Source organism: Xenopus tropicalis, chromosome 6 (assembly GCF_000004195.4).
Source record: "Xenopus tropicalis strain Nigerian chromosome 6, UCB_Xtro_10.0, whole genome shotgun sequence".
NCBI classification, from domain to species: Eukaryota; Metazoa; Chordata; class Amphibia; order Anura; family Pipidae; genus Xenopus; species Xenopus tropicalis.
The window spans coordinates 7,216,299-7,235,445 of record NC_030682.2 but is presented as its reverse complement, the minus strand read 5'-3'; the positions used below and the strand labels follow the sequence as shown (position 1 = coordinate 7,235,445).

General features: G+C 49.8%; 1 protein-coding gene across 1 annotated transcript in view; it reads left to right on the top strand.

Moving 5' to 3' along the window:
* oxsr1 (oxidative stress responsive kinase 1) overlaps positions 1–19,147 on the top strand; it is a 44,147-nt gene that overhangs the window by 19,325 nt on the left and 5,675 nt on the right. Inside the window, exons 2-12 of the mRNA NM_001001224.2 lie at positions 57–169; positions 4,916–5,024; positions 5,139–5,280; positions 9,897–9,952; positions 10,073–10,182; positions 10,591–10,692; positions 15,501–15,634; positions 16,535–16,583; positions 16,910–16,975; positions 18,176–18,298; positions 18,669–18,704. Of these exons, the coding sequence (NP_001001224.1) occupies positions 57–169; positions 4,916–5,024; positions 5,139–5,280; positions 9,897–9,952; positions 10,073–10,182; positions 10,591–10,692; positions 15,501–15,634; positions 16,535–16,583; positions 16,910–16,975; positions 18,176–18,298; positions 18,669–18,704 (1,040 nt within the window). The remainder of the gene's footprint in view (positions 1–56; positions 170–4,915; positions 5,025–5,138; positions 5,281–9,896; positions 9,953–10,072; positions 10,183–10,590; positions 10,693–15,500; positions 15,635–16,534; positions 16,584–16,909; positions 16,976–18,175; positions 18,299–18,668; positions 18,705–19,147) is intronic.

The following is a 19,147-nucleotide window of genomic DNA, read 5'->3' as shown; positions in this document are numbered from 1 at the left end:
GGGCAAATGCGCCTGAGAATGGATAAACTGATAAAGTGTATGTGTTCCCTTTGCAGGCAGCGGCGCGACGGCTGTGGTACAGGCTGCTTTCTGCGCTCCCAAGAAAGAGAAAGTGGCCATAAAGAGAATCAACCTGGAGAAATGCCAGACCAGCATGGACGAACTCCTGGTAAGGGAGATCCTATTTACTCTATAGGGACCCCAAGTGGGTGGGGCTCTGCTGAACTAGCCGTATGGGGTCCCATGATTGACAGTGGCCCTGAGTGAGCTCTGGGTACACCTTAAACAATAAGTAAACCTTTAGGTTCCTTAGGTTCTTTAGTTCCATTAGGTACTTCCTTGTCTAGCAAAATGCTCCGCCCCCTTTTGCTTTCTGAGCACTCCTTCCTGCTCCGACCAGAGCCAGAACTAGGGGTAGGCAGAAGAGGCAGCTGCCTAGGGCGCAACGATTAGGGGGCGCCAGGAAGGAGCCTCTCCTGCCTACCCCTAGGGAGGGGGTGCGATGTGATTGGTCATTGCAGGGGCAAGGTAGCCTAGGACACCCGGTTGGCTTGGCCGGCCCCTGGCTCCGTCTATGAAGACCTCAAAGAGGTGCCGACAGGGCGCCCAGTAGGCACCTCTTTGAGGTCTTCATAGTCGGAGCGAGTAGGAGTGCTCAGAAAGCAAAAGGAGGCGGAGCTTCACACTAGACAAGGAAGTGGGCGGCTCTTGGGCAGGTTTGACTTTCCGTCTCGTCGGGGGCTGCCACGGCTCCTTCATACGGTCCTTGGACCGAGGGCCCATATACCCAGTTTTTTTATTTAATTGTTTGGCCCTAGGGCCAAATTAGCTTGATATCGCCCTCCGTAGGCGACAGCTAGGAACCAATACACAAGCAGCTAGTTGGGCCCCCCAGCAAGGGTTCTGCTGCAGCTTAGAACAGGGACAGCAGAACGTTGGATATTATTGAGCCCTTACTCCCAGCAGCCACAGAAGACTCAGAATGCAGATTATTCTGCGCAGTTGCCCTTTAACAGCGATGCAATCACGACTTCTCTCCTCTGCGCCTTTTGCCGTTTTTACCCAATTCCTTTCACCCTGCGCGGGGGCCATTAGGGTGCAAATCTTCTCGCTGTTTGCGGGGCCAATTAAACCAAAGTACAATAAATGTAATTGCGCCTTCATTGAATTACAAAAGCCGACAAAACGGTCTTTAAATCATTTAACAAAGCGAGTCCTTATGGGTTGCAGAGTAACATGAATGGGAATTTGTGGCCCTTGTTGTTCATACGGGGGACACTGGTTCCACTCATCGGGCTACAAGGAGTTGTGTAGAGTTCTAGTTCTGTCCTACCAAATCTCGTAGCCCTCCTGTTGTGTTACAGTACCCTAATCTAGACACAGGGGCTTGCTATGGATTCTGGGAGCTGACTTGCTGACTGCAGACTTTCCTACCAACTCTCGTAGCCCTCCTGTTGTGTTACAGTACCCTAATCTAGACACAGGGGCTTGCTATGGATTCTGGGAGCTGACTTGCTGACTGCAGACTTTCCTACCAACTCTCGTAGCCCTCCTGTTGTGCTACAGTACCATAATCTAGACACAGGGGCTTGCTATGGATTCTGGGAGCTGACTTGCTGACTGCAGACTTTCCTACCAACTCTCGTAGCCCTCCTGTTGTGCTACAGTACCATAATCTAGACACAGGGGCTTGCTATGGATTCTGGGAGCTGACTTGCTGACTGCAGACTTTCCTACCAACTCTCGTAGCCCTCCTGTTGTGCTACAGTACCATAATCTAGACACGGGGGGCTTGCTATGGATTCTGGGAGCTGACATGCTGACTGCAGACTTTCCTACCAACTCTCATAGCCCTCCTGTTGTGTTACAGTACCCTAATCTATACACAGGGGCTTGCTATGGATTCTGGGAGCTGACTTGCTGACTGCAGACTTTCCTACCAACTCTCGTAGCCCTCCTGTTGTGTTACAGTACCCTAATCTATACACGGGGGGCTTGCTATGGATTCTGGGAGCTGACTTGCTGACTGCAGACTTTCCTACCAACTCTCGTAGCCCTCCTGTTGTGCTACAGTACCCTAATCTAGACACGGGGGGCTTGCTATGGATTCTGGGAGCTGACTTGCTGACTGCAGACTTTCCTACCAACTCTTGTAGCCCTCCTGTTGTGTTACAGTACCCTAATCTATACACGGGGGGCTTGCTATGGATTCTGGGAGCTGACTTGCTGACCGCAGACTTTCCTACCAACTCTCGTAGCCCTCCTGTTGTGTTACAGTACCCTAATCTATACACGGGGGGCTTGCTATGGATTCTGGGAGCTGACTTGCTGACCGCAGACTTTCCTACCAACTCTCGTAGCCCTCCTGTTGTGTTACAGTACCCTAATCTAGACACGGGGGGCTTGCTATGGATTCTGGGAGCCGAGAGAGCTTTCCTTTCTCCTAACCAATAGCGGCGGTTCCCAAAGCTCTGAGCGCGCCTGGTCTGGGCTATTGCTCCGCCTCCATGCAGATATTGCCGTCTCACAGGCTAACGGCTCGGAAGAGAATGGAATGCGGGGCTATTTATTATTCATGGGCCTTGTGATTCACCGCTGTACGCACCCACACATCCAACAGCTGATTTCCTCATTTCCATTGTGTTCATTCCGCGAGTGCCACGTTAACCCCTACACCGCCGGCCACTTGTATTACTTGTTCTTAAAGGGGAACCTGCCACCCTAAGAAATAATTCCAAATCTTTTTCTATCAGGTTAGTTGAGCAAAATAAACTTTACTTACACTATATATATTATTTTTTTTTTTCCCCTTCAGGCTTGGAGTTTACAGTCACAGCCAGCAGGCCGGCGCCATTGTGTGCTTTGTATCTCCTTGAAATCTTATACATTTGCCATCTAGGAAGTGCTGTATGGAAAGTAAAAGTAATAGTAATTAAAAATCTGAGCTGTCAATCGTATATTGCCTGCCCAGCCTCTATGCCTCCGGCATAGAGGCGGGGCAGGCAATATATGATTGACAGCTCAGATTTTTAAATATGTTTATAACCGGTATGGGTTATTTAAATTAAAAAAAAAAATGGGTTTTTTCTTATGTGTGGGTGACAGTTCCCCTTTAATGATTACAATTTGTAGGAACAAAGAGGAGACTAAAGGATTAAAGGTAAAGCTACCCCAATCCCTGTTCACCTGGCCCCATCAAGTAGAATGGGCCCGCCCACCATGCATAGCCACACCCCTTACTCCTAACCCTGCCCATGATCTACGCACACCCCAGCCACTCACCACAAGCTCCGCCCCACTTTGCAACCCCGTGGGGCGCCCGACTGGAGTACCAGTACCAGACCCCCGACACCAAGTCCAACCCAGGTAGCAGTGGGAGCTGCCCCGGTGCCGGTGTAGGGAAAGAATTGCCCTCAGGGTGTCAGGTCCTGCACTGACCAATGGGCAGGCCCATTACATTTAGGCGGTGAGTGTGGGACACGCGTATCTGACATGCAGGGCCCATTCCGAGCCCGGTGACTTGAGGTTCTAGAAATTCCTGCTGTGAGTCCAGTTGCACGACTAGTTACTATTAATATTCCCCCCCCCTGCGGCTTCATTACACCGGGGGCTTCCAGTACCCACTCAGCCCCACTCACAGCGCTTTATTGCTTTGCTTAAAGGGCAACTAGAACCTCATAACCTCACAATCGGGCTGCACATTATGCCCTGAGGTTCTGTACCGGCCCAGATCCTCCCCACCCCACATACAATATAACAGGCACAATATACAGTATATGTACAATATAACAGGGATATTTATATAGATGGATAGATAGATATAGAGATTGATAGATAGAGACATAGCGATAGAGAGAGATAGATATAGAGATTGATAGATAGATAGATAGAGACATAGCGATAGATAGAGATATAGCGATAGATAGAGATATAGATAGAGAGATAGATATAGATAGAGAGATAGATATAGATAGAGAGATAGATATAGATAGAGAGATAGATATAGATAGAGAGATAGATATAGATATAGATATAGAGAGATAGATATAGATATAGAGAGATAGATATAGATATAGAGAGATAGATCTAGATATAGAGAGATAGATATAGATATAGATAGAGATATCGAGAGATAGATAGAGATATCGAGAGATAGATAGAGATATCGAGAGATAGATAGAGATATCGAGAGATAGATAGAGATATCGAGAGATAGATAGAGATATCGAGAGATAGATAGAGATATAGAGAGATAGATAGAGATATAGAGAGATAGATAGAGATATAGAGAGATAGATAGAGATATAGAGAGATAGATAGAGATATAGAGAGATAGATAGAGATATAGAGAGATAGATAGATATAGATAGAGAGATAGATAGATATAGATAGAGAGATAGATAGATATAGATAGAGAGATAGATATCGAGAGATAGATAGAGATATCGAGAGATAGATAGAGATATCGAGAGATAGATAGAGATATAGAGAGATAGATAGAGATAGATAGAGAGATAGATAGAGATAGATAGAGAGATAGATATCGAGAGATAGATAGAGATATCGAGAGATAGATAGAGATATCGAGAGATAGATAGAGATATCGAGAGATAGATAGAGATATCGAGAGATAGATAGAGATATCGAGAGATAGAGATATCGAGAGATAGATAGAGATATCGAGAGATAGATAGAGATATCGAGAGATAGAGATATCGAGAGATAGATAGAGGCATTTCTAGCCTTTATTTTGGTTTTAATTGTCCTTTTAAAGTGCCGCTAGGGCTGATTATATGAGAGTAGCTCAGCACAGGTTATTAGAGAGATATACATGTAGTAGATGCTGTGCTAGAGTGCCAAGCAGTCACGAAGGGATTTATCCTCCTATTTACTCTCTCTCTTCCCCCCCCCCCAGAAAGAGATCCAGGCAATGAGCCAGTGCCACCATCCCAACATCGTCTCCTACTACACGTCGTTTGTGGTGAAGGATGAGCTGTGGCTGGTTATGAAGCTGCTGAGCGGAGGTAACACCTATTCCTGTTATTCTGGGCCAATGCCAGCTGTGTAGGTTAAAGGGGAAGTACACCCACGGTTGTTAATATAATTCCCACACAAGGTTATTGTTTCTTGCCGGCCAGGCTCAGTGCTGGACATTATCAAGCACATCATTGCCAAAGGGGAACATAAGAACGGCGTTCTGGATGAAGCGAGCATCGCCACCATGCTGAAGGAGGTCCTCGAGGGGCTCGAGTATCTCCATAAAAATGGGCAGATCCACAGGTAGGGAGCCGATGTTTTGACTTTCAATGCTGCCATATTTCCCATTTATATCTCTAATGTTCTCCCCATGCATCCTGGGAATTAGAGCTTAGCAGCAGCACCGGAGCTTTAACATGATTGGATAATCCTGGATTTTATAGGCTCTGCTGCGGTGCCCTTGCTATGTGCTATACACTGACCCAATTTTTTATGGCCTTGGCCTGGGTGTGGCCCCGGTGTACCGGCCCCTCAGCCTGGGGTGCATAAAGCAAGCGGTGCCCCGGGTGTACTGGCCCCTCATCCTGGGGTGCATAAAGCAATTGGTGCCCCGGGGTTACCGGCCCCTCAGCCTGTGGTGCATAAAGCAAGTGGTGGCCCAGGTGTACCGGCCCCTCAGCCTGGGGTGCATAAAGCAAGTGGTGGCTCAGGTGTACCGGCCCCTCAGCCTGGGGTGCATAAAGCAAGTGGTGGCCCGGGTGTACCGGCCCCTCAGCCTGGGGTGCATAAAGCAAACGGTGCCCCGGGTGTACCGGCCCCTCAGCCTGGGGTGCATAAAGCAAGCGGTGCCCCGGGTGTACTGGCCCCTCAGCCTGGGGTGCATAAAGCAAGCGGTGCCCCAGGTGTACTGGCCCCTCAGCCTACGGTGCATAAAGCAAGTGGTGGCCCAGGTGTACCGGCCCCTCAGCCTGGGGTGCATAAAGCAAGCGGTGCCCCAGGTGTACTGGCCCCTCAGCCTGCGGTGCATAAAGCAAGTGGTGGCCCGGGTGTACCGGCCTCTCAGCCTGGGGTGCAAAAAGCAAGTGGTGGCCCAGGTGTACCGGCCTCTCAGCCTGGGGTGTATAAAGCAAGTGGTGGCCCGGGTGTACCGGCCCCTCAGCCTGGGGTGCATAAAGCAAGTGGTGGCCCGGGTGTACCGGCCTCTCAGCCTGGGGTGCATAAAGCAAGTGGTGGCCCAGGTGTACCGGCCCCTCAGCCTGGGGTGCATAAAGCAAGTGGTGGCCCGGGTGTACCGGCCCCTCAGCCTGTGGTGCATAAAGCAATTGGTGCCCCGGGTGTACCGGCCCCTCAGCCTGGGGTGCATAAAGCAAGTGGTGGCCTGGGTGTACTGGCCCCTCAGCCTGGGATGCATAAAGCAAGCGGTGCTCCATGTGTACCGGCCCCTCAGCCTGGGGTGCATAAAGCAAGCGGTGCCCCGGGTGTACTGGCCCCTCAGCCTGTGGTGCATAAAGCAATTGGTGCCCCGGGTGTACCGGCCCCTCAGCCTGTGGTGCATAAAGCAAGTGGTGGCCCAGGTGTACCGGCCCCTCAGCCTGGGGTGCATAAAGCAAGTGGTGGCCCGGGTGTACCGGCCTCTCAGCCTGGGGTGCAAAAAGCAAGTGGTGGCCCAGGTGTACCGGCCTCTCAGCCTGGGGTGCATAAAGCAAGTGGTGGCCCGGGTGTACCGGCCTCTCAGCCTGGGGTGCATAAAGCAAGTGGTGGCCCGGGTGTACCGGCCCCTCAGCCTGGGGTGCATAAAGCAAGTGGTGGCCCAGGTGTACCGTCCCCTCAGCCTGGGGTGCATAAAGCAAGTGGTGGCTCAGGTGTACCGGCCCCTCAGCCTGTGGTGCATAAAGCAAGTGGTGGCCCAGGTGTACCGGCCCCTCAGCCTGGGGTGCATAAAGCAAGTGGTGGCCCAGGTGTACCGGCCTCTCAGCCTGGGGTGCATAAAGCAAGTGGTGCCCCGGTTGTACTGGCCCCTCAGCCTGTGGTGCATAAAGCAAGTGGTGGCCCAGGTGTACCGGCCCCTCAGCCTGGGGTGCATAAAGCAAGTGGTGGCCCAGGTGTACCGGCCCCTCAGCCTGGGGTGCATAAAGCAAGTGGTGGCCCGGGTGTACCTGCCCCTCAGCCTGGGGTGCATAAAGCAAGTGGTGGCCCAGGTGTACCGGCCTCTCAGCCTGGGGTGCATAAAGCAAGTGGTGGCCCAGGTGTACCGGCCTCTAAGCCTGGGGTGCATAAAGCAAGTGGTGGCCCAGGTGTACCGGCCTCTCAGCCTGGGGTGTATAAAGCAAGCGGTGGCCCAGGTGTACCGCCCCCTCAGCCTGGGGTGCATAAAGCAAGCGGTGCCCCGGGTGTACTGGCCCCTCAGCCTGGGGTGCATAAAGCAAGCGGTGCCCCGGGTGTACCGGCCCCTCAGCCTGGGGTGCATAAAGCAAAAGCAGCACCCACTATGGGCATGTAGGCACTCGGGGATCCCCACAGGGGTCACACAGTTTAAAAGTAGAAGACTTTATTCAAACTTGCATCTCCGTAAACCCCGCGCGTTTCATGCCCTATTTAAGGTGCCGCACACTGGCCTTGAATAGAGTGGGCAGCTTATTGGCCCCTGTTTGGGTCCTTCCTGACTGCCTGCCAATCAATATCTGCCCCCAGAAAGAGGCGAGAGCAGCCTTGGCACCCTGAGGTGGGCTTCTCCTCGCCGGTGCCAAATGATTGGATGAGCCTGAGAGTTCACCAACCCCCCGGGCGCAGGAAGGAAAGAGTGAATCCTATTGGAATGTGTGCCCAACGCGGCATCATCTAGAAAGTGCCCTGAGCCCAGAGAACTAAAATTAAACCCGGCACACAGTGGCGCCTTTGTTCCAGCGAGGCTACGAGTTCATGTGGGAACTGGGCTACGATTATTTGCTTGGGGGGGGGGGGGGCTGCCAAACAGGGAATGCAGCTCCAAGGCCCAGCGTAGGGAATTGGCGGAAATAAACACAGCGCGGTGTTGGTGCCAGGCTCCCCGGCTCATTTCCAACCCCAGTAAGGAGTTCAATGACCTGAGGAACTGTGACATCATCACTGTGCAGATTATATGGGGGGCTTTGTCATAAAACTGGCGACTATGACATCATCACTGTGCAGATTATATGGGGGGCTTTGTCATAAAACTGGCGACTATGACATCATCACTGTGCAGATTATAGGAGGGGGCTTTGTCATAAAACTGGCGACTATGACATCATCACTGAGCAGATTATAGAAGGGGACTGTGTCATAAAACCAGCGACTATGACATCATCACTGAGCAGCCATTGATATTAGAAGAAAGTTAAGGGTTTAGGGATAAGGGCGGCTGTGCTGGCAGATACAGTAGATGGCTTTAAGGAAGGGATGGATGCCTGTTTAGTAAGGGATAAAATACTAAGTTACTAGGGACTTGCTAACCTCTTGCTTCTGGGGTAAATTCTCCCTTTAAACGATCAGCTTGTCCCCCTGTAGAGAGTAAAAACATGTTTTCCTCCCGCGTCGGTCACGGGGCAGAATATGAGGAGGGTCATGTGATCGCGCTTGTTGTTCCCGATAGGGATTTCTCTCCATAATGGAGCAGCGCGGCGCCCTAATCCTGTTTGTCAGTGCTGCTGTGTGTGTGACCCGGCGTATGACAGTCAGCTGTGTGGGCGAGAGATCAGGGACCTAAAGGGGTGGGGCTACAAATCCCAGAATAATGTAACATATAATGAAGGGTGAGGCATGCTGGGAGCTGTAGTCCAGTAACATCAGGGCTGTATTCTTAAAGCAGTATTGCACATTGAAATGCAAAAAAATCCTCCAATGAGAATCCCAGCTCGTGCAATTGGAGTTGGGAGCAATAAGCACAGTTTCCCAGCACTGAACAAGTCTGTCCCTTTATCCCCATGTCTGATTCCTGTGCCATATAATGACGGGAAAATGCCATCATTATCTCTATATGTAAGGTACCAGCAAGGGGCCTGACACAGTGCTGGGGATCAGCATTCTCATTGGTCACTTCTCTTGCATCTATAATTAAGTTTTGGGTCAGCAGAATTCTTATTGGTGAATTGTTTTCCATGTGTAATTATGTTTATTATCAACTTCTATAGGGAACTAGGGGGCGCCGTGGGGCAGCTGTATGGTTGGGTTTAGTGTCCCTTTAGGCCAGGGGTCCCCAACCTTTTCTATTGGTCTTCATTATTTATTTGCACTGACCCCGGCAGCCAAAAAATATTGCTCTGAGAGGCTCCAGTTTTATTGTTATTGTTACTTTTTATTCCTTATCTTTCTATTCAGCCCCTCTCCTATTCATATATCAGCCTCTCATTCAAACCACTCCCTGGTTGCTAAGGTAACTTGGACCCTAGCAACCAAATAACGGCTGAAACTTCAGACTGGAGAGCTCCTGAACTGAAAATGAAATAACTAAAACTAATAAAATAATAAAAAATGAAGACCAATTGCAAATTGTTTCAGAATATCACTCTCTACATCGAACTAAAAGTTAACTCAAATGTGTCCCTGCCAGAAGCACAGTAGGAGGGGGAGAGCCAATCACAGCCCTGCACTCACACAAGCACAGACAGGCTTCAGTTCCCTATCAGGTCAGCCTAGCTGCTGATTGGTTCCTATCCTACAGTGCCGCCGGCCCCCTGCACAGCCTGGGAAAGGAGGCAGCAGGAAGTGGAACAGATGGGCGGGGCTAGTGGGGTTTTTGGAGAAATTTTCAATAAATCAAACCCTACTGTTTAAAGCCCATTCCTTCTGTATTTAGATAAGTGCAATTCATTGCCACCATATTGTTTTTTACACAATACGTCCCCTGGGAGCCGTTTTGGAGGGTCAGTGAACAAGTTGTAATAAAATCCTCTTTCCCACAGGGATGTCAAAGCTGGAAATATCCTCCTGGGGGAAGATGGCTCCGTGCAGATAGCAGGTAAGCCTTGTGGTACCAAAGTGTAATGAGCGCGTGGGCGCCCCCGTGTGGCTGCTCCCATAGAGATCAGTTAGCCACACCCCCTGCTGAGATGTCACCTTGTCTGTCCTGCTGTTCTAGACTTTGGCGTCAGCGCCTTCCTGGCCACAGGGGGGGACATCACGCGGAATAAAGTGCGGAAGACGTTTGTGGGCACGCCCTGCTGGATGGCGCCCGAGGTCATGGAGCAGGTACTGGCGTCCATTCAGCATTTATATCAGAATTAGCTTTTATATATTGAGTAAAGTTATTGTAAAATATAGGGAGGCCGAGGGCTTTTATACAGGGCATGGAACTCCTCGGGGACTTCTAATATCCTTATATTTTACAACAGGGGGAACTTTATTATAATATACAAGTTTTAGTGAGTCATGTGACAGGAATGACATCACCGAGCTCCAATTATAACTGATGACATCACTAAGCACTGTTTATAAGGATATAATTTACAGTCTGGTCCCATAGGGAAATAACCAAATATATATACCAAATATATTTATATATACTGTATATATCTCAGTACGCAGCTCCCATGATGATTGGTTATCACTTCCATTTAAAGAGACAGCGCCTCATTGGATGTTTTTGCTCCCCTTTAGGTGCGAGGGTATGATTTTAAGGCAGACATCTGGAGTTTTGGTATTACAGCGATAGAACTGGCGACCGGAGCGGCGCCCTACCATAAATACCCTCCGATGAAGGTGAGTCGCGCCTGTTGCTTTTCATGCTCACGTAACACAGATCCGCCAGGTGTCAGTGCGCCTTTCTGTGCGTAGGCAGATGGGGCCATAGATCCAGGCTGCTGAGAGAGCTGCCGTATGTAGGGAATTATACAGCAACCCCGAGCTGGGTCACATGATCCAAGGCAAAAGTACTTACTGTTCCTCTATACACCCTATCAGTTACCCCCCTACAGTTACATGCTTGCCCTTTAATGGGGTAATCAGCAGATCTCCAGTTTCAAATTTCAGCAGATATCTGGTTGCTAGGTTTTAAATGAGTAAGAAGTAAGAAACTGGAATATGAATAGGAGAGGGGTTGAATAAAGTAGCAATAACAATAATGGAGCCTCACAGAGCAATAGTTTTTGGCTGCCGGGGTCAGTGACCCCCTTGGGAAAGAGTCAGAAGAAAAAGGTGAAAAATTAAAAAATCTATGAGAAATTAAAAATGAAAACCAATTGAAAAGTTGCTTTGAATTGACCATACTGTAACAGTTACAGTAACTTTCAGACCATCTTGCCTTACTATACACACACATGTTATATACCACATATACTATACACATACTATATACTATACACATACACATACTATATACTATACACATACTATACACATACACATACACATACTATATACTATACACATACACACTGTGCCACAGTGCAGGCCATTGGAAGGATAAACAGATATTATTTGGGCACAAGTGAGTGTCTGTGCATTCAGCAGCTGCTCAGTAGGGCCCCCTAGGGGCATGGTGCCGTATAGCTCCGTCCCTGAAGGGCAAACACCTGATTTTAGGCGGTTTCTATTTTAGTTGCTATTTCTGTTCTCAGGGATTTTTCTGCCCATTCCATTTAACTATACAAAGCTGTAGGTGGAATGTGAGTATGAGAGGGGGGATCCACATTCCTCGCTGTGCTAGTTACCCCCAGGCTGGGGGAATATCCCGCCTTTGTTGGAGCCTAAGCAGCGGAAAAGCAACACCGGCTGCAGCGGCTTTTAGCGTGCCATGAACTGAGCCCGGGATTAGAGCTGTGCAGTCATTAGAGATTCCACTCCCTGCACATTGTAGGTAATGGGTTCCACTAGCACTTTTATAGTAATACAGTCCTGTAAGTTAGATTTATATATATAGCTGTGACATCACAGCTGCACATAAATAACGTTTTAGTATGATGTAGAGACTGCTACTCTGAGGCAATTTGCAATTGGTCTTCATTTTTGAGTTATTTAGCTTTTTGTTCAGCAGCTCTCCAGTTTGGAATTTTAGTAGCTATCTGGTTGCTAGGGTACAATTTGACCTAGCAACTATTGGTTACGGGGCAGCCATAGATGGGTGCTGGGGGTGCTGCAGAGGGACCTACCAATACTATTGGTTACGGGGCAGTCATAGATGGGGGCTGGGGGTGCTGCAGAGGGACGTACCAATACTATCGGTTACGGGGCGGCCCATAGATGGGGGCTGGGGGTGCTGCAGAGGGACGTACCAATACTATTGGTTACGGGGCGGCCATAGATGGGGGCTGGGGGTGCTGCAGAGGGACGTACCAATACTATCGGTTACAGGGCGGCCCATAGATGGGGGCTGGGGGTGCTACAGAGGGACGTACCAATACTATTGGTTACGGGGCGGCCATAGATGGGGGCTGGGGGTGCTGCAGAGGGACGTACCAATACTATTGGTTACGGGGGCGGCCATAGATGGGTGCTGGGGGTGCTGCAGAGGGACGTACCAATACTATTGGTTACAGGGGGGCCATAGATGGGTGCTGGGGGTGCTACAGAGGGACGTACCAATACTATCGGTTAAGGGGGCAGCCATAGATGGGTGCTGGGGGTGCTACAGAGGGACGTACCAATACTATCGGTTACAGGGGCGGCCATAGATGGGTGCTACAGAGGGACATACCAATACTATCGGTTTCGGGGGCGGCCATAGATGGGTGCTGGGGGTGCTACAGAGGGACGTACCAATACTATCGGTTACGGGGCGGCCATAGATGGGTGCTGGGGTGCTACAGAGGGACGTACCAATACTATCGGTTACGGGTCGGCCATAGATGGGTGCTGGGGTGCTACAGAGGGACGTACCAATACTATCGGTTACGGGGCGGCCATAGATGGGTGCTGGGGTGCTACAGAGGGACGTACCAATACTATCGGTTACGGGGCGGCCATAGATGGGTGCTGGGGTGCTACAGAGGGACGTACCAATACTATCGGTTACGGGTCGGCCATAGATGGGTGCTGGGGTGCTACAGAGGGACGTACCAATACTATCGTTACGGGGCGGCCATAGATGGGGGCTGGGGGTGCTACAGAGGGATGTACCAATACTATCGGTTACGGGGGCGGTCATAGATGGGGTGCTACAGAGGGACGTACCAATACTATCGGTTACCGGCGGCCATAGATGGGGACTGGGGGTGCTGCAGAGGGACGTACCAATACTATCGGTTACTGGCGGCCATAGATGGGGACTGGGGGTGCTGCAGAGGGACGTACCAATACTATCGGTTTACCGGCGGCCATAGATAGGGACTGGGGGTGCTGCAGAGGGACATACCAATACTATCGGTTACGGGGCGGCCATAGATGGGGACTGATGGTGCTGCAGAGGGACGTTACCAATACTATCGGTTACGGGGCGGCCATAGATGGGGACTGATGGTGCTGCAGAGGGACGTACCAATACTATCGGTTACCGGCGGCCATAGATGGGGGCTGGGGGTGCTGCAGAGGGACGTACCAATACTATTGGTTACGGGGGCGGCCATAGATGGGTGCTGGGGGTGCTGCAGAGGGACGTACCAATACTATTGGTTACAGGGGGGCCATAGATGGGTGCTGGGGGTGCTACAGAGGGACGTACCAATACTATCGGTTAAGGGGGCAGCCATAGATGGGTGCTGGGGGTGCTACAGAGGGACGTACCAATACTATCGTTACAGGGGCGGCCATAGATGGGTGCTACAGAGGGACATACCAATACTATCGGTTTCGGGGGCGGCCATAGATGGGTGCTGGGGGTGCTACAGAGGGACGTACCAATACTATCGGTTACGGGGCGGCCATAGATGGGTGCTGGGGTGCTACAGAGGGACGTACCAATACTATCGGTTACGGGTCGGCCATAGATGGGTGCTGGGGTGCTACAGAGGGACGTACCAATACTATCGGTTACGGGGCGGCCATAGATGGGTGCTGGGGTGCTACAGAGGGACGTACCAATACTATCGGTTACGGGGCGGCCATAGATGGGTGCTGGGGTGCTACAGAGGGACGTACCAATACTATCGGTTACGGGTCGGCCATAGATGGGTGCTGGGGTGCTACAGAGGGACGTACCAATACTATCGGTTACGGGGCGGCCATAGATGGGGGCTGGGGGTGCTACAGAGGGATGTACCAATACTATCGGTTACGGGGGCGGCCATAGATGGGGTGCTACAGAGGGACGTACCAATACTATCGGTTACCGGCGGCCATAGATGGGGACTGGGGGTGCTGCAGAGGGACGTACCAATACTATCGGTTACTGGCGGCCATAGATGGGGACTGGGGGTGCTGCAGAGGGACGTACCAATACTATCGGTTACCGGCGGCCATAGATAGGGACTGGGGGTGCTGCAGAGGGACATACCAATACAATCGGTTACGGGGCGGCCATAGATGGGGACTGATGGTGCTGCAGAGGGACGTACCAATACTATCGGTTACGGGGCGGCCATAGATGGGGACTGATGGTGCTGCAGAGGGACGTACCAATACTATCGGTTACCGGCGGCCATAGATGGGGGCTGGGGGTGCTGCAGAGGGACGTACCAATACTATTGGTTACGGGGGCGGCCATAGATGGGGGCTGGGGGTGCTGCAGAGGGACGTACCAATACTATTGGTTACAGGGGGGCCATAGATGGGTGCTGGGGGTGCTACAGAGGGACGTACCAATACTATCGGTTAAGGGGGCAGCCATAGATGGGTGCTGGGGGTGCTAGAGAGGGACGTACCAATACTATCGGTTACGGGGGCGGCCATAGATGGGTGCTACAGAGGGACATACCAATACTATCGGTTTCGGGGGCGGCCATAGATGGGTGCTGGGGGTGCTACAGAGGGACGTACCAATACTATCGGTTACGGGGCGGCCATAGATGGGTGCTGGGGTGCTACAGAGGGACGTACCAATACTATCGGTTACGGGTCGGCCATAGATGGGTGCTGGGGTGCTACAGAGGGACGTACCAATACTATCGGTTACGGGGCGGCCATAGATGGGTGCTGGGGTGCTACAGAGGGACGTACCAATACTATCGGTTACGGGGCGGCCATAGATGGGTGCTGGGGTGCTACAGAGGGACGCACATGTTCCAGTTCATGGCGGTGGGGGCGGCAGTGTGTGTTACTTCGTGGAACTTGGCAGCCGGTGGGGAAGGGAACAAGATGTGTTTCATGCTGATATTAATAACCACACACCCTGCGCCCTCACATGAACTCCTACCTGCACCTCCTGTACTGCCCCACTGTGTGTATCCGGCACAACCACCAGTCCTTCGTGTAAGATTCAGCCAAATACTGAACCTAATCCAAACTTACATATGCAAATCAGGATAAGGAAGGGTTAAAGAGAGCTTCAGTTTGGCCAGAGGCGTGGGTTCCGTCCAATCCGAATCCTGCTGGGAAAGGCCCAATCCTGGATTTGGTGCTGAGTTTATCCAGATTTCTATATTGGACGTTCCATTCAGGGGCCAGTTTCATTATTGGGGTGTTGTTTTCCCCCCCAGGTTTTAATGTTGACTCTCCAGAATGATCCCCCGACTCTGGAAACTGGGGTACAGGACAAGGAGATGCTGAAGAAGTACGGCAAGTCCTTTAGGAAAATGATTTCTTCGTGCCTTCAGAAAGATCCAGAGAAGAGGTAACGGGACTCGCCTTGTATGTGTATTCCCTGGGGTCCCTTGTGGCCCCTGATCCTTTGCATAGACCTGCTGGGGGCCCGCTGTCTCACTAGGAAGGTCGGGTCAGAGGGGTAGATTGACCTGAGCCAGGGGTTTGTAGTGACTGCCGGTCCCTATCAAGCTGCCTTGAGGGGACAATACTTACCCTTGAAATATGTGGAAATACATTCCCCACACAAAGGTATATATACAGGTATGGGATCTGTTATCCAGAATGCTCGGGACCTGGGGTTTTCCAGATAAGGGATCTTTCCGTAATTTGGATACCTTAAGTCTGCTAAAAAGTAATTTACACATTAATTAAACCCAATAGGACTGTTCTGCCCCCAATAAGGGGTAATTATATCTTAGTTGGGATCAAGTACAGGTACTGTTTTATTATTACAGAGAAAAGGGAATCATTTAACCATTAAATAAACCCAATAGGGCTGTTCTGCCCCAATAAGGGGTAATTATATCTTAGTTGGGATCAAGTACAGGTACTGTTTTATTATTACAGAGAAAAGGGAATTATTTAACCATTAAATAAACCCAATAGGGCTGTTCTGCCCCAATAAGGGGTAATTATATCTTAGTTGGGATCAAGTAAAAGTAAATCATTTTTAAAAATTATTTGTGATCCCCAATTCGACAGAAAAAAATCAAACCTGCCAATCAAGATCTGCCCAATATTAGGCCAGATATTGGTCAGAGGGCCCCATACACAGGCAGGTAAGCCGCCAAATTTGTCTGAAGGACCCGAATCGGCAGCTGAAATCCCCCCCCCCCCCCCCGTGTCTGGCCACGTTTAGGCAGCTGAGGCTAAAGGCTACTCAGCAGTGAATGGGTTAATATGGCATCTGATTTGCTTTTCCCTATAGGCCAACAGCGGCGGAACTGCTGAAGCACAAGTTTTTCCAGAAAGCGAAGGTACGGCCGCGCCCAGCGCTGCTCTAGAACCCCTCCTTCCTACTCCGCATACTTTACATTTGCAAAAGTAAATTCAGCAATGATGAGAATATTTGCTGCAAGTTAATTATGCTGTGCTAATTAGTGCTAATTTATTCTATGTGCTGCTTCCCTGTGCTTATCCCCCCCCCTCCCCAAATGCTTTCCACTTCCACACGTGAGGGAGGTGAGAGACGCCCCACAAGGCCGCTGATTCTTGCAGTTGAACGACTACAATCCCTTACAGCGCAGCGCCATAAAGTGCCGAGTAGTCCCCACCCAACCCCTCTCATGTCTCTGCCTTTCAGAATAAAGAGTTCCTACATGAGCGGCTGCTGCAGAAAGGGCCCACCATCGCCGAGAGGGGCAAAAAGGTAACGTTCTCTCTCTTTGTTTATTCATCTGCACTACCCATAATGCATCGTGTTTAATGTAGGGATGCAACAAACCCAGTTTTTTGGGTTCGGCTGAACCCCCGAATCCATCCCAAGGGATTCGGCCAAATACCAAAACAAATCTTAAGTAGCATTAATTAGGATCCAGAAGGGGTAAAAATCACCACACGCGCACTTCCGTGTTCACAAGGACATTTAACCCTTCCAACTGCTAATTAGGATCCGGTACAGCCAGCAGCATGGATTCGGCCGAATCTGAACCCTGTCGAAAAAGCCCAAATCCTGGCCGAATACCGAAACGAATCCTTGATTCAGTGCATCCCTAATGTCTAGCATACAGATTCACTTAGCATCAATGATACATGTCAGTGCAATTGGTTACATAGGGTTGAAAAAAGACCATCAAGTTCAACCCTTCCAAGTAAACCCAGCACCCACACCCCATATATACAAACTATATATACATACCACCCAAATGTAATCCAGACAAACAAGGAAAATACAGGGAAGCGGATACACTAAGCCTAGAAGCGAGAATTACCCTGACGTTTCGGGCAGGGGGGGGAGAGACACTTTTTGGTAAATACCACTGGGTATGTATTCATTTTTTTGAGCGTGCAAGCCTATTAGAGTAAGGTTATTGCCCTATACTACTACTTTTGCACCTCCCTCTTAGTTAATTATTTATACTGATTTGCCCTCTATTCATCTATAATCTTTCAAACTACTGCCTGGTTGCTAGGGTGAATAAGACCCTAGCAACCATATAGCTGCTGTATTAAAACAGCATTTAAGTGATAAAATACTATTTTAGAAGTGTTGTGTAGTAAAACTGCAAAGAGAAATCTTGGGATGATGGAACGGTAAATAAATTCATATTTTGCAATATTTGGGCAAGCTGGGCGGCATTTTGCAACAGATCCAAAATAATACGACTTGGGCAATGCCTGGCATTCTGTGAGCTCCCCCCGACATTCTTTCCTTAGCTAAACCTGCCCCGGGCTGCCAGATGGAGCTTCTGTTTGTATAAATAAAGGGATAATGATATATTAGAGGGAACGGGAGGCAGTTCTGTTGCTAGGGTCGGTGTGGGGGGGTCACAGCATGATTCCCGATATGTAGGAACTGGGTGCAGAATGGGTTCCCTCATTGTTTATCTTCACTTCTGCCCCAATACAGGTCCGGAGAGTTCCGGGTTCAAGTGGTCGGCTCCATAAAACAGAAGATGGCGGCTGGGAATGGAGCGACGACGAGCTGGACGAAGAGAGCGAAGAGGGGAAAGCAGCCATATTGCAGCTTAGGGTAAGGCCCCCAGCGAAGCAGAAATCCTTATGCAGACATTTCCCTTAGGGGTAGTTCAGCCTGTGAGGCACAGGGGGGACACAAGGTCTGTAAGTAGGTGCAAGGAGCGCCCCCTAGTTGTGTCAAATGGCAGCTGCAGCCATGCTGGGGCCCCTGGGGAAATAACACACTGCATTGTGGGGCAAAAAACCTGGCACATTGATATGAATGATTGTAGTGGGAGGCGCTCTGACCTCTAATTGTTATCCCCTGCCCGAGCGTGTCATGGCTGTGAAACTGGGGACTGATATGATTGGCTACTGGGTAACACTGGGGAGTCAAGCATAGTAATAATAATAATAATGTCTAATAATCTCATTTCTTTCCTTAGTCTCCACGTGTGAAAGATTCACTACAAAACTCAGAGGTGAGTTCAACCAAAATACTGTTTTTACTGTATAGAAAGTTATACGAGTGGGTTGTGTATTGCATATGCGAGTCAGGCTACAAAAGGGTTAAAGAAAGGTTAAAAATCTTCAACTTCCATGTTCATTCGATGGAAAGTCAGGTGATTTTAAAGGGGTCGGTCACCTTGGAGTTAACTTCTCTAGTATGATGTAGAGACAGTTTGCAATTGGTCTCCATTTTTTATTAGTGTTTTTTTTTAATTATTTCAATAATTGTTTAGTTGCTCTGCAGTTATAATGGCTATCTGGTGCTAGGGACCAAATGACCTTAGCAACTAGGGAGTGGTTTGGATGAGAGGATGGTAAATGAATAGGAGAGGGGCTGAATAGAAAAAAAAAAGTTGTAAAAAATATCAATAAAACTGGAGCCTCTGGCTGCCGGGGTCAGCGACCCCCATTTGAA